The sequence below is a fragment of the Panthera pardus genome, unplaced genomic scaffold, assembly GCF_024362965.1.
Source record: "Panthera pardus isolate Hobbes unplaced genomic scaffold, ASM2436296v1 HiC_scaffold_3, whole genome shotgun sequence".
Classification (NCBI taxonomy): Eukaryota; Metazoa; Chordata; class Mammalia; order Carnivora; family Felidae; genus Panthera; species Panthera pardus.
The window spans coordinates 24,077,534-24,092,850 of record NW_026526876.1 but is presented as its reverse complement, the minus strand read 5'-3'; the positions used below and the strand labels follow the sequence as shown (position 1 = coordinate 24,092,850).

At 42.6% G+C, this 15,317-nt stretch overlaps 1 protein-coding gene across 4 annotated transcripts in view; it reads right to left on the bottom strand.

The window, feature by feature from the left end:
* LOC109277031 (ATP-binding cassette sub-family A member 9) overlaps window positions 1-15,317 on the bottom strand; it is a 61,914-nt gene that overhangs the window by 9,311 nt on the left and 37,286 nt on the right. For all 4 annotated transcript variants that reach the window (XM_019466420.2, XM_019466422.2, XM_019466421.2 and 1 more), the window contains exons 23-31: window positions 12,300-12,407; window positions 8,999-9,172; window positions 8,698-8,811; window positions 5,783-5,902; window positions 3,517-3,585; window positions 2,948-3,039; window positions 1,603-1,723; window positions 872-989; window positions 36-127 (exon numbers count right to left, since the gene is read on the bottom strand). In XM_019466420.2, coding sequence (XP_019321965.2) covers window positions 36-127; window positions 872-989; window positions 1,603-1,723; window positions 2,948-3,039; window positions 3,517-3,585; window positions 5,783-5,902; window positions 8,698-8,811; window positions 8,999-9,172; window positions 12,300-12,407 — 1,008 coding nt within the window. The remainder of the gene's footprint in view (window positions 1-35; window positions 128-871; window positions 990-1,602; window positions 1,724-2,947; window positions 3,040-3,516; window positions 3,586-5,782; window positions 5,903-8,697; window positions 8,812-8,998; window positions 9,173-12,299; window positions 12,408-15,317) is intronic.

Sequence of the window (15,317 nt, the reverse complement as noted above, 5' to 3'; positions counted from 1 at the left end):
GGCGTTAATGACCAGATTTCTGTGTGTTTACTGACCTGCCCTGAGGTTGGATTTGTGTCTCCAGTTATCATCTTAATAGTTGTACTTTTACCAGCTCCATTGTGTCCTAAGAACCCTATGACTTCACCTGAAAGAGACAGGTGGGCTCAGAGTTATTGCTTCAAATAATTACAGCACAAACAAAGACAAATACCACTGGAGGGCTCACGATGTGTCAAGCTCTGTGTCAAGTGCACGAATATAGTATCTCACCTATCCCCCTCTTCCCTCCCACACACACCTAGCTTTGTTATTGGCTTCCTTTTATGGCAAAGAAACTCAGGAGGGATATGTAAGCTGCCCATGGTCGTAGAGCCAATAAGATGCCGAGCTGGAATTGAAACAAATTTTGATCCCAGAGTCTGTTGCATTTAAGGGGCCCTTGTCCAAAATGTGTTGTTTGCTTGAATGCACAATGTACTGCTGGGCCCCCGTGAGTTCCCTCCTGTCCACAATCCCTGGATGAAATAAATGATATTACTTTAAAAGCTACCCCAGCCTTCTTAATAGAAAGACTGCCTCTTTTTGTTTTTGTTTTTTGGAGTTTTATTGTTTTTTGTTTGTTTCTCCCGCTGTTACGCTTTTTTGTCTATTTGCCTGTTTTAATAGAACAGACATAGCTGTCTTCTTAGGCAAAGAAAAAAAAACCCACTGTTATATCATCACTGAGGCTTCTAAGCAGGATGGATGTGCCTGTGCCTGCTGACGAGCTGGCTGCTTTGTAGAATCATCAACAGAGGGCCCCATATTCAGGAACTATTATTCCCTCCCAAAGAACTCATCTCCAGAGATCAAGCTAGCTCTGCAAACAGTTGAAACTGCTTTCTCCAACCTTTTTTAACACAGAAGGAGACATTTCTTATGGCCACTTTTTTCTTCCTCTTGGCAAAACAGTTCCTCTTCTTGCCCGCATACTCCTTCCGCAGACAGCTCGCAATGATGACCGGTTTCTGCAGAGACAGTCAAGTAACAACGGGCCTTTCTTCTCACCTTGAAATGAGGGAGTGTTCCACACTCCCTCCAGCCACATTTTTCCCTGTGCAGAGTCATGACTCAGACAGGTCCTTTCCCCAGAAACTGCCATTTTCAAGTGAGCCCTCCCAGGCTGTCGCCCTGTAGGAGATAACATTTGCACCGTATCGCATGATCTGTCCTCGCCCTTCCTCTGGAAATAGGAATAGACACATCCACCCACCCAACAGGGCTGTTAAGACACACACACACGTACACACATGCACACAAACACACATACGCCCCGGATACACCGTCTCGTCTTGCAGCAAGCTTTACTCAGCTCACAAAACTCACAAAGTCTGACTTAGGTTTTGTAATGTTTAGCTTCGCTTCCCCAAACTGCGACCCTGAAAACTAAATTAACAAATCTGTGTCCACGAGCACGTGTGTGTATTTCCCTTGTTCTCTCATCGTTGTGGGCACTGCTTAGTCACTGATGTCAAGTATTGAGCTACGTGGGTGACGATGAAAGAACCTCAAAGTGTTTCTCAAAAGACTGAGATGGGGAAGTAGCCCCCTTTCTTGGATGAAGATGTGTAGTGGCTCGACCTCTTCGACATCGGCAACCGTCACTGCATTTGTGGTTCTCATCCTTTCCACCTGAACATCTTTATCCTCCCCTTCGGGTTCTTCAGGGTTTGGACAAATATCGCTGCCTCTTGGAGAAATTCTAAAACCAAAACAGTCTGTTAATAACAGGTTTCCAGTTGAAAAGCTTGTCGCAAAAATAGTGAACATTCTGCAGACTGCTCGACCATTTGAATAGATGAACTCTGAGTACAACGCAGGCTCCATTTTTCTGCTCTCTACTGTCTGCCTTGCAAACAGCCTGGTTTCCATCAATGAGGCAACTGAGGCTACTCTTACATCATCCTTGCTTTCTGCCTAGGTTTAATTTTCCTCGTCAGTTGTGGCTTTTTTAAAAAATAATAAAATAGTACATACTCTCTGGCAAAAGATTTGGGGCCACCATTTGCACGAAAAAGGCACCTAGCAACTGTAATTTTGACATGGATGGAATTCTGAAGACCTTGCAAGAACTGTGGATTAAAACAGTTGGAATCAGGGATGCATCCCAGAAAATCCAGGGCACAGAATCACCAGTAAGTGAGCACTGTCTTTTCGTAGGAATAGGTCAGAATCCCCCATTCCTGATTGTTACCAATTCAATTCAATTCAATTCAATTCAATTCAATTCAATTCTTTGCTTCATCATCCCCACCACTGAGGACTGTGGATTCTCAGCTCCCTCCTTCATACTGTTACAAATTACTGCTGTAAACAGATTTCCTAAATCATGGCTGTCATCTTGTCATACTCCTGCCCTAACACCTACTTCGCACTTGAACTTGATGCATATTTTGTAAGTTAGGCGAAGTTTCCAAACCACACCGGTCTCGGTTTCCCGTTATGCAATCTGCAAAATCTCCTCTATGCTTCTCTATTCCAAAACCCTCCAAAATTTAGCTTCAACTTAATTTTCTATTATCATTTGACACAAATGTAAAGTTCTTTCCAGCTGCCTTCTCAAATCTATAGGAAGGTGGTGTTTATATCAACTTTTGTTCTTTTGCTCAGACTATTCTATCTTCCTGGATTGGCTACACTTAGCCATTATTTTCGAGATTTGACCTCTCATATATAACTTTCTTCTAGTATGTAAGTGAAATTACGGTATTCCTTAATTTTTTGGCGTCTTATGTGTGCTAATGTGGCTTCTCTCACTGTAGCAAGCTCATTAAAATAGCATGAATTATAATAATTTTGTATAGTACACAATTCCTAGAAAACAATCCCGTGCAGTAATTTTTACGTAATCAACTTAGGCATATTAAAATGTTTTCCGCAATGAGTATTAAAATAAAACATGAAATTTTCTTTGAATTTTCTCAACCTGAACACAGGATCTTTTCTCATTAATTTCTTCCTGAACTTCATTTCCAGACACCGGAGAACAAAAACAAAAATGCAAAAGTGAAGGTAAGGCTAAGGGGAGAAAAAGACAATTAGTATTAGAAATCGCCATAAAAACAACAATTTCAGCGCTGGAATTTGTTTAAGGAGTTTGAGCATATGTACAAAGGTAGGTCTGATAACATTTTCACAAGTTTGAAAGAGAATCTAATGCCCAATGAAACTCTCAGAGCTAACTTCACTACTTTTCAGAGAAACCACAACAGACCAGATAGTAGTAAGTTGGTACTAGGCTATTCGTGCCATCGCGAACTTGGACTTCATACTCAGTGTCAGATGATTTTTACACACATATGGTCCAGATTTTAAAGCCCACGTGTGCGTGCATGCGTGTGTGTGTGTGTGTGTGTGTGTGTGTGTGTGTGGTGTTGTTTCAGACGCCTAAAATGCTGGACTTTTAAGGGCCAATATCAAACTTTTTAACTCAATGCTAAGCATCCAAATGTGTCCCTCTCATGCAAAAACATTTAAATGGAAATGTATTCTTACTATTAGCAGGGCCAGAAATCCAATCTGATGTTCTGAAGCTCCTAAATAATCCGTGGAGTCGGGAGAAATCTGCAAAATGAGGCAAGGCATGTTTAGATGAACCTCTATCTGTTCTTGAATCTCATCTCATCTAAGATAAACGAATGTCCATTAAATGACCTTGCCAGAGTTTTCTCTTGTGCATCAGGTAAAAGTCAATTTCTGCGTAATGTGTCTTCCTTGGTTTCAAGGTCACTCAGTGTCCTGTTATCCTGTGCTTGGCTCTAAGCTCAGACGCTTCTATACACTGCGTCAGCAGGATTTGTCCTGACCCATCAAAGCCATGGGCAGGATTCATCTTAAGACAAACCCTCTCCCCTAATTTCACCTGCCTTGCTCTCTACATCTGCTTTCCTTCTGTCTCTTCTTGTCCAACGGCCCTGGAACCATTATGTTGCTCTGTCCCTTGCTCCACCGGCTCTGAGAATAGTCCTGACAACCCCTCATGCTAAAGACAAAAGCTATTCGCCTGGAGTTTTCCATGGTTGTCATTAGATTTACAATACACAACAATTTTATGTGCATACATAATACACAGGCATAATACTTAAGTGCATGATTTTCATGAGAGTCACAATACATTTTGAAACATCCCCCAAATCTTTAGTAAATAAAGAGTAAAGAGCCAATTTTGTTTCTTGAGCTGTGTTTCCCAGGACCTTTTTCTGAAAATGTTAAGCTAAGATAGTGAATCTCTACCACCGCCATCCACCGTCACCGCCATCCACCGTCTAGAAAAGATGACTTTTTTTTTTCTCATTGAACAGTTTGCCAGGACCCTGGCGTTCTTTCAGATGATCTTGCTCTCCCACGTGCCTTGGTCACCCACTTTCAATAACTGGACCACATCCCAAATCAACTTCAGACCCCCTAATCTTTGCCCTGTCTATCATGTTTTATTTTTTCAGCTTCCTTGCTCTACTAGCCTTATTCCGTGATTTGGAGTTGGTGACCCTCCAACCCACCGACCCAACCCCTTTCTCACTGTCCACAAACCTCCTAATTTCCTTAACTGCGTCATTCCCTGGTCTGTTGTTACAATTCCTCCTTATACAGAACTGCTGCTCCTTTATCCTTTTCTTTGTCGGACTCACGCGGCAAAACACTAACCCTGACTGAATCCAATGCCACCTGCCCTGAACTGCATCCGAGGAGGAGGCTGTGATAAAACAACAACAACAAACCAACAACAACAAAGGCATCAACTTTGCTGACTTCACTTGAAAAGTAGGGCAAGGACTCTTTTAGTACTTCCTGTCAGTGCTACTGACTACTTTCTGAAATGATTGCTTACTATTCTCCTCATTCAACTATTTTCCATCTCCCTGTTATTCTTTTCAGCAAAACCAGAAGTCGCTGTCTCTAGGCCCTGTACCCCTTCCTCATTTCACATTATCGACTAAGCTTCCTCTTGTTGGGTTTTGTGTTCAACCTCCGTTGAGTTCTATCTTGTAAATATCACCAATGGCTTCCATGTAGTCAAATCCAGCGGTCTCTTCTCGGTTGTCAACTTTTAAGACCTCTGTGTTAATGGCTGAATCACTCCCTCCTTCCTGAAACATTCTTTATTGCCATCTGGCACACAACCCAGTGTACGGATGCTTTTAGTGTTTAAGGAGGGTTTCTGAGAAGAGATTCTGGCACACAACGGTCCCCCATTTTTTTCTCCTACCTCATGGGCTCCTTCTCAACCTGACTTGCTGACTCTTCCTCTTCCCAATCTTTAAATTTTGGAGTTCAAGGCCAAACCCTTGGCCCAGTTTTTATACTGACTCAGGAGGTTATATAATCTGGCCCCATGGCTTTAGATATCACTTATATGCTAATGAATCTCAGTAACCACATGCTGAATTTCAGACTCCAACATCCTACCGGCTACATATTTCCCACTGCATGCCTATTAGCAACCTTAAACCTAATATGTCTAAAATGAACAGAAAAAGCACATCTCATTAGCCTCCCACTAGGGTCATTTGTTCCCAGGAGAGAGGGTTATCATGAGAATTATAACATTCCACTACTGTGGAGTTGCCTTTGACCTTCATGAACCAAGGCAGAACTTCCTTATTGACTAACATGACCCTTGCCTATAAGAGAATGATCTCTCCAAAGACAGAGGCTTCAAATATGGTACAGATAAGGACTCCACCTACATTTTTACAATATTCTAAGCTATCTCCAATGGCCACACATTTCATGACCCTATGGCAGGTGTGAAATTACTTACCTCGGAGAAAATGAATAGAGAGCCAATCAGTGTGAAAGGTGGTATTAATATGGTGCAGAGAAATAGCCCTAGAAATCCATATTCATTTAGGTCCGTAGCAACTATTGAGAAGATGGTGATCTAAAAAATAAAGTGCAGCCTAATTTCACTAACGTGAAAGAATCTGAATTCTAGGATGTTTTCCGAGAGAGTGAGAATTCATCTCACAAAGGTTCCCGTTTTCAACTTTTGCCTCCTAAGGCCATACTGCCACCATGTTTGCTTTCTTTTTTTCTTTGTGACACGAGATTGTGTCACGATTCTGTATTGGAGTGACTGACATTTGTAAGACACAACAGGGCTTCTCAAATTCAGCGCGTGCACAAATCAGCTGGAATCCTTGCTGAAATTCGGATTCTGACAAAAGGGCTATTTCTTACACATTACTCTGGATTTTTTTTCCATTTCACAGCAGGTCATAGACACCTGTCTGGGTTTAGGCACACCAGCTATTTCACCTTCATAGCTGCACAGTATTTCCTTGACTGGATGTGCAAGGATTCCACGGTTTTGCCTTCAGAAAGTATGTTGTTTCCATGTCTCTGCCCGTGTAAATGATGGTCTACACAAACCCTTGTAGATCGACACTCACCGTCTTCAAGGAAACATTCTGAGATTCTGAGAAGTGTAAATGCAGGTTAACATTTATGTGAATTCGAATTTTCAACAGTTACTAACAGATAATTTTTCAAAACGATGGCGACACTCTATTTTCTTATAAACCATGAATCCGTGTGTATTTTATGCCTCCTCACTGACACAGGGTGCTACAATTGATTCCTGCAGGTGTCTTTGTTTTATTGCTGATATTAAGCAAACAGCTGTATAAGCTTACTATGTTTTTTGTTTTTAGTTTGGTTTTTAGTAATTTGTCCTTCCAGTGTTTATACTTTTTACTGGGCATTTTTAAAGGAATTGTATGGTGTTTTCTTAATTCATGCTGTTTTCCTCTGCTGGTTTGATAGCTGCTCATACTGAACCATCATCACAATCTGAAATAAATCACTGGCCTGCTTTTCCTCTTCTTTTAAATTCCTTCTGGGTTTTCTTTGTCATGTTTTTGTTTAGGGAACTGTCCTTGATTCTCCAGGCTAATTTGATTTTTTTTTTTTTTTTTTTTTTGCTCTTTCTTAGGATTTGTTGTTAAAGTTATGCTCGCTTTATAAAAGGAACTATTACACTTTGTGGATTTTTAAAATATAAATATGTTTGGGGCGCCTGGGTGGCTCAGTCGGTTAAGCGTCCGACTTCAGCTCAGGTCACGATCTCGCGGTCCGTGAGTTTGAGCCCCGCGTCGGGCTCTGGGCTGATGGCTCAGAGCCTGGAGCCTGCTTCCGATTCTGTGTCTCCCTCTCTCTCTGCCCCTCCCCCCGTTCATGCTCTGTCTCTCTCTGTCTCTAAATAAACGTTAAAAAAAATAATTAAAAAAAGAAAAAGAAAAAAAAAAGAAAATATAAATATGTTATAACCATGATTCCCAAAGCTATGCAATCTTCATGGATGTTTAACAGAATTCAGTGGTCCCGACCAGTGCTTTTATAGCATTTCTTATTTTCTTAAATTCTTTATTTTAGCTTATTTCTTGGTTGGATTAATTTCATCCTTAAATGGTTCATCTCTCTTCCACCAGCTTTATTGAGATATTATTGACATATAACATTGTGTAAGTTTAAGATGTACAATGGGATGATTTGACACACATATATATTGTGAAATGATTACCAAAATAAGGTTGGTTACCACATCCCGAACTTCACACAGTTACCATTTTGTTGTGACAATGAGCAGATTTAAGAGCTACTCTCTTAGCAACTTCCAAGTAAATGGTACAGCCTTGTTAACTATAATCATCATGCTGTAAATCAGATCCCCAGAACTTACTCATCTGATAACGAAATTTGTACCCTTTGACCAATATCTCCCTATTTCCCTCACCCACAGCCCCTGGTAACCATCATTCATTTCTCTTTTTCTATGAGGTTGGTTTTTTAGGTTCCAGATATATGTGAAATCATACACTATTTGTCTCTTCCTGTCTGACTTATTTCACTTAGCCTAATCTCCCCAAGGTTAATCCTGCAAGTAGCAGGATTATTATGGCTGAATAATATTCCATGGTATGTATATACGACATTTTCTGTAGCTATTCGTCTGTCAGTGGATAATTAGGTTGTTTCCACGTCTCGGCTATTGTGAATAATGCTACAATACACATGGGGTGCACGTATCTCTAAGAGATAGTGATTTCATTTCTTTCGAATAAATACCCAGAAGCAGAATTGCTGGATCATATAGTACTTGTATTTTTTTTTAATTTCTGAGGAAACTCCATACTGTTTTCCACGGTGGCTGCACCAATTTACATTCCCAGTAACAGTGTAAAGGATTCTCTTTTCTCCATATCCTTGCCAGCATTTCTTATCTTTTCTCTTTTTGATGATAGCCTTTTTAACAGGTGGGAGGTGATGGCTCAGTGTGGTTTTGACTTGCATTTCCCTGATGATTAGTCACATTAAGCTTATTTTCACGTACCTGTTAGCTATTTGGATGCGTTCTTTAGAAAAATGTCTATGTCCCTTACCCATTTTAAAATCGGATGATGACGGTGATGCTTACTTTGCTATTGAGTTATTTAGGTTCCTTACATAGCTCGGATATTAACCCCTTACTAGATCTATGGCTTGTAAATATTTCCCCCATTCCATACATTGCCCTATCATTTTGTTGATTGTTTGGTTTTCTGTGCAGGAGCTTTTTTAGTTTGATATTCTCCCCCCCTCCCCCCGCCCTGTTGATTTTGCCTTTAAGACATATATTCTTAAAATTATTTAAAAATGATTTAAAAATAAAATGATGTGTACTGAATGCGTACTTACAATTAAGAAGAAAAATGACCAGACGCCACTATTTTTCCTCCCATTGCGAAAAATGAATGAAATCACGTATGTCAAGAAAACCAGGGAAGAGACATATCCAATACTACACAAGATCTGAAAACAGAAATGTTAAGGTTGGATAACATAACTACTCTCCAGGAAAGTAGTCAGCCTTAAGCCTCACCTTTCCAAACCATGCTATAGGAAAGGTAACGTGAATTTCTTTAGTTTAAGATTAATCATGTTACGGCATTCATGAAATGCAGTCTAATAAAAGTATCTCATAACTTTTACCACTTACCTGAACTAACAGGTTTTGAATTACAAATATAATCTCATCTGGGCTGAACACGTAATCCATTATTTGCATGAGAAGGAGGATTAAGAAGTAGAGCGAAATATCCACCAGTGCCTGGCCAAACCAGTAAGCAGAAGGGTAGAGGCCTGAAATCCGGAGCTGGGAGTGAGCTTTGCTCTGGTAAAGGAAAGGAGGCATCATCAAAACTGCTGAACAGTTGAGAAATTGCAAATACGTGGTCACAAAATCATTCACTTTTGTCCCGTGTCCCTTTCGTATATCACACCGATTTAGTAACTGACACGGTCACTTGCCATACTCCTCTGTCAGGGGGATCAGTGGTGCTCCGGACCGTATGGTGACGTCACCGTCCAAGAGAGAAATGCACTCACATAACCAGCTCATGCTCCACCACCACATGACTGGGCATTGCCTCAGTGAGAAAATTCCTGTTCTTTTCTTTGCAATGCTACCCTTCCTTTTTTTTTTTTTTTTTTTAATTTTATTTATTTATTTTATTTTATTTTTTCAACGTTTTTTATTTATTTTTGGGACAGAGAGAGACAGAGCATGAACGGGGGAGGGGCAGAGAGAGAGGGAGACACAGAATCGGAAACAGGCTCCAGGCTCCGAGCCATCAGCCCAGAGCCTGACGCGGGGCTCGAACTCACGGACCGCGAGATCGTGACCTGGCTGAAGTCGGACGCTTAACCGACTGCGCCACCCAGGCGCCCCTACCCTTCCTTTTGCGAGAACACAAATTGTACACAGATTCAAAAGATGTAGGCTTGCAATTTCCCGTAAGACTCTTAAAATTTATGCTGGATGTGAACAGTCCATTTATAATTGGCATTTTATTTTAGGTCCAAGGAATGCTCTTCTAACAAGTCAATTTCATTACACGCTCTTTAGGTTGGCATAAGAAGACGTCTGCTAAAATTAATAACATAAAAATGGTCTTGATTTATTGCCTTGAAGTAAACCACATCGTTCGCTATTACATAGGAAAACGAGGAAGTTGATTTTGATATTGTGACCCACTATAAGCTACATTGTTGCAGTGACTGTCTTAACACAAGGCTTAAAATGTTACTTGAATGTTCCTAACAGTGAAGCACAAAAGTAATAAAAAATTTTAAATCTAACATTGAGTCTATGTAAAGACATTCGTTAGGAAAACAGTTGGAATGGAGACAAATATTCCGGAAAGGGGAATGTACCCAGAAAAAAAGCAGGAGAGAGAATAATAGTGAGGGCGTGTTAGAGAGCTGGACGTTTTCTGTTCGTTGATGTGTTTGTTTACTGAGCACACCATGTGCCTGACTTTGTGTTGGTCATGGGGTTCTTGGGGAGTTTGAGTTGCAGTGAGGAAGGTAGATAAAAGCAACATGCAAATAAATGTAGCAAAAGCTACATAATCAAAATTGTTCACATTAAAATTTAAGAAGTGGGTTGCCTGAGTGGCTCAGTCGGTTGAGCGTTTGACTCTTGATTTCGACTCAGGTCATGATCCCAGGTTCATGGGATGGAGCCTTGCATTGGGTTCTGCACTGGGCACAGAACCTGCTTTGGAATTTCAATCTTTCTCTCTCTCTCTCTCTTTCCCTGTCCCTCTCCCGCTCTCTCTCAAATAAATAAAATAAAATAAAATAAAATAAAATAAAATTTAAGAAGTAAAATTAAAAGAGTTAAGATAAGGATCACATGAGAGCCTTTAGGAGGGAGATGAATTGGGGGCACCTGGGGGGCTCAGTTGGCTAAGTGTCTGACTTCGGTTCAGGTCATGATTTCACAGTTCGAGAGTTTGAGCCCCGCATTGGGCTCTGTGATGACAGCTCAGAGCCCGGAGCCTGCTTTGGATTCTGTGTCTCCCCCTCTCTCTGCCCCTCTCCCACTCACGTTCCATCTCTCTAAAAAATAAATAAGCATTCAAAAATTTTTTTAAAAAAGAAGGGAGGTGAATTGTAATTAGTGTATCTGTCAGAGAGGGTTCTCTTGAGAAGGACCCGAGTTAGGATCTAAGCAGTGAGTGGGAGTGATACAGGTGACTGGTAGGGAGCATGGCAGGCAGAGAGAATAGGAGAGAAGACTTGCGTGGGTAGAGGTGATGCTCTCAGGAAACTGGAGAGAAGCCAGCAGGCTAGACATAGTCATCAGGGTGACAGTGATGTCATCTCAAAATGGAGAGAGACATCCGGGTCCAGACCATGCGTGGCTTTTCAAGCTAGGCAGCAAGGGTTTCATTCTTAGCCTTCGGTTTGGCAAGAAACTACAGAGGGGACTTAGGCAGGTAATCAATGTGGCCAGATGTGTGTTTTTAACTAATTGCTCTGTCACACGGTGTGGAGAGTGGATACGAAGACTAACGAGGATCCACACACAGTGAACAGCGGGAGGCTGATGTGCTCGTTCAGGAGAGAGATGTTAGTGGCTCTGACTAGGGTGTTGAAGGAGAGGGTGGGGGAATGTGGAAAGATTCTAAACATATTTCAGAAGCAAATTCCGTGACATCGCCATTGGCCGGCTGTGGAGGTTAAGGAGAAAGCCGTATCAATACCATGGGACTGCCAATTAAATTTGAATTTTAGATGAATATCTTAAAAAAAAAAATGTTTAGTACAAGTATGTTCCAACGGAAGGAAGCTCGAATGAACCTTTAAAGGGGCCATCTTTTCCAACAATAAGGCAAAGTGCTGTGCTGAGTTGGTTAGGACTTTGAGTAACTTGGTGAAGTTTCTGAAAGTGAAAACCATCCCTGAGTGGGGCATTGTGATGATGTCAGAAGGTTGTGGTCATCCATAACAACCTCAGTGATGAACCAGATGAAGGCTGCCGTTCCCTGTTAGCTGATGGTACCTCCCAAGCTTCCTGAGGTCCCAAATTTGTTTAAGAGAAGTAACCTTTGCTTCATATTTGTCAACCTTTTCTTTTTTTTTTTTTCTAATTTTTTTTTTAACGTTTTATTTATTTTTGAGACAGGGAGAGACAGAGCATGAACAGGGAGGGGGCCAGAGAGAGGGAGACACAGAATCTGAAACAGGCTCCGGGCTCTGAGCTGTCAGCACAGAGCCTGATGCGGGGCTCGGACTCACGGACCGCGAGATCGTGACCTGAGCCGAAGTCGGACCCTTAACCGACTGAGCCACCCAGGCGCCCCTTGTCAACCTTTTCTTAAAATGCCTGGCGATTCATTGTTGCAAGCACGCAAACTGGGCTCACCACCTCCGTGTAAATGGAACGATCATAGTGGAGAAGGGGTCTGTGAGTAACAGGAACACATAAGGACTTTGTTAACTCTTCTTACTTTATAGTCGCTGATGCTGCTCATTGCAATGTAAGGAGTAAAGCAGGCGGCGACAGGGATCCAGAAGAAGGCGTTACTCAGGTACTCGTGGTCATAAGACACGTGCTCCTGAAATCGTGCAGAACACATGAGCTAATGGCGGCTGGATGTATGGTTCATCTGTACTTAACTAAACCATTCAAATAAGTGAACTGGTCGAACCCCCCAGAGCACTTCCCAAGGTCCCATTTGCAACTTCTCACCCACACTCTTTCAATCCCGTGGTGCAGGAACCTGGGCATTTTGAACATGTATCCTGCTTAACTGGGGAAGAAGCAAACTCCACGGAGTTGTACCCGTTGGCTAAGGTCCCACAGTTAATAACTCGTGAGGCAGGCACAAAGCCTCTGTGCCTCTGACCTCATCATGATGGCAACATTTAGCCGATGTTTTAATAGACATCAGAGTGGGTGTGCTTTCAGTGGAAGAGCTATCTCGCTATGCTCAGCAACTGGGGCCAAATCAGTTCAGTCCAACATTTGCAAAGAATCGTTCCTTTAGCGCAACGAGGTGTGGAAGTGGCAAGTTCATATGCCTTCAGGGACCTGGCAGATATAGATTTCTTGAGGAAATAGGTGGTGGGGCTGGGAGAAGAATGGCCAGCACACCTCTACATACGGGCAGTGAATTTAAACAATTAAAAATCCTACGCAGGGTAAGGAGGGCCTTGCGCTTTGCTAGAAGCCTTAGTTTAATATGGGATTGGTTGTCTCACTACACAGCACGTCATCTGAGGTCAGGTATCATGTGTTACTTCCCTCTCCTCTTAGCCCCTCCTAAACCTCAGTGCCCTTCTGAGCACATAAAAACTGCTCAAGATGCTTATGCAGAGATTCAGCCCCGGACACGGTAGAGAAGACACCAAGGACCCATTTCATATCTTTCCCTGTGGTCACCCTTGTAGATTTTCCAGATCTGGGAGATCTTTGGGAATGGAAAAATCGCAATTAGTCTAAACAGCCAGCCTCCTTCCTCACAACTTGGTTTGTAAACGACATGCTATGTCCATGTGAGATCATACCCCACCAAAGTCAGAGTTTGGTAGGGGCTCAGCCTGGAGGGACCCCCAGGGACACCGGACGTCACTGGGTCACTTGGTCAGTTGAGGACATGCAGGAGTGGCTGGTTAAGAACACTCGGGAACGTCGAGCTCTGTGCTTTAGATCCAAGGGGGATGGGCTTGCAGAACTGTAGGAGAATGCCAGAAGCTGGGTGGGGAAATCAGCAGGGGATGCCCAAAGAGAATTTATCAACCATGAACTCGAGGTCAGCTGGGCTGGTGGGTAGCAAATACTTTGTAGTTAAGGCATCTTTGTAAAGGCAGGAACTCAGGGCGGGTTATCTGTTCATTCTTGGGAGTGCTCTCCTCTTGCCTATCCAGATTATTCACTAGCCTCTTCAAACATAATAGCCAAGGAAACATATCATCACTTCTTTATGTGGCAGTTTCCTTAGATGTGTAATATAATAATGATAATACTGTCCATCTTAAAAGTCTTATTAGGACATTGAAATATGATAATACATGTAAATCACACGGTAAATGTTCTAAGTATCTGAGGTTAACCTGGAGCCTCCTGTTGTGGGGAATAAGTTTAGGAATTCTCTGAGCCCCACGTGGATGGGTTCACAAGGCATAAAGAATTACAAAGCCACAGGATGCTCACACCCAAGTTTGGGTAAACAAGATTAAGTAAATAGGTATCGAGAAGGCGGGGCAAAGACCCCAATGCAAGGGTATATGAGGTAAAGAAGATTAGGGATTCTGGACGGATACACCCCGCAATTTAGTACCATAGCAGAAAGCTGCTTTCACTGGAAGAAAGGACCAAATCGGGTAAACAGGTAAATAGGGCTATTGGCTCTGCCTGGTGAAGCTGCCCAGAGCTAATTAGCAAAAGAAAGGTACCTTGTTGACCCTGAGGTTACCTGCTTTATCTGTCTTATCCCCTAGGCTGGCTAAGATAAACAGACATGGTGCCTCCTGTCTGCTGTTAACAACCATCTGCCCGGCGGCAGGATTTTGTTTTGTATTGACCCAAACGCCTAACACCGTGTATCTTCCAAACCCCCTTTCCCTCACACCCACCAGTTAGTGTTCACAGATTTATTGTCTCTTTGTGCCCGTCCATCACCATGTTTGTAAGCATGATCCTAATAAAAATGGAGCAAGGCCCCTTAATCGGGGCTCTTGTCTTCTCCTGGACATTAGCCAGCTCTCATATTTTAATCCTGCATCCCGCTTTCTTGTCTAGCAAGACAAGAAATTCTAGACCCAAAGTCTATGACATCCTGTGAACAGGGAGACAGTTGTTTCTTCTCAAGAGATTTCAGGAGGAAAGACTCTTGTGATGTGGTTGGAGAAAACGATGCCGTAAAGTGCTTATGAGGAACGTGGGGCAGCCCTCATCACACCCCAAATCTCTATAGCTTTCCAACAGCGTGCAAGAGGCACTCAACAGTCCTCAGAGCTCTTTCTGAAGAGGCACAGGTTACAGCAGAGGTGGAAGTTGTTAAACTACCTGCATGATGGGCACATCAAACAATGAACAAGGGAAACTGGAGAGAGCTTGGCAGTGAGGACATCTCGGCAGCGGCTGAAGGGAAATTCTGCTCGGCAACATCGAGCACATCTTCATCTACAGAAGGGACGGGGGTCAAAGCCAAGCACTACCGGAGACAATCACACAGGTCACCAAGGCTGTGGTGACAACATATGTAGAAGCTACCAGTGGCAGATGCAGCTAGAGAAGGAAGCGATGTCTCCACGGCACCATTTCTTTCTGTCTTAATCTCTCCATCCTTCCTCGTGGCTTCCAGCGCCAGCAACATTTTACTCAGAAGGGAGCAGAAAGGGGGGGGGGGGGCAGGGTGTCCAGAGCAAGATCAACTCTCTCCTTTCTACTCCAAGATGTTAAACAATAAAAGGAGAAAATAAAGGCCAAAGTCCACCGCAGCTCACCCACGCCAGTCCACATC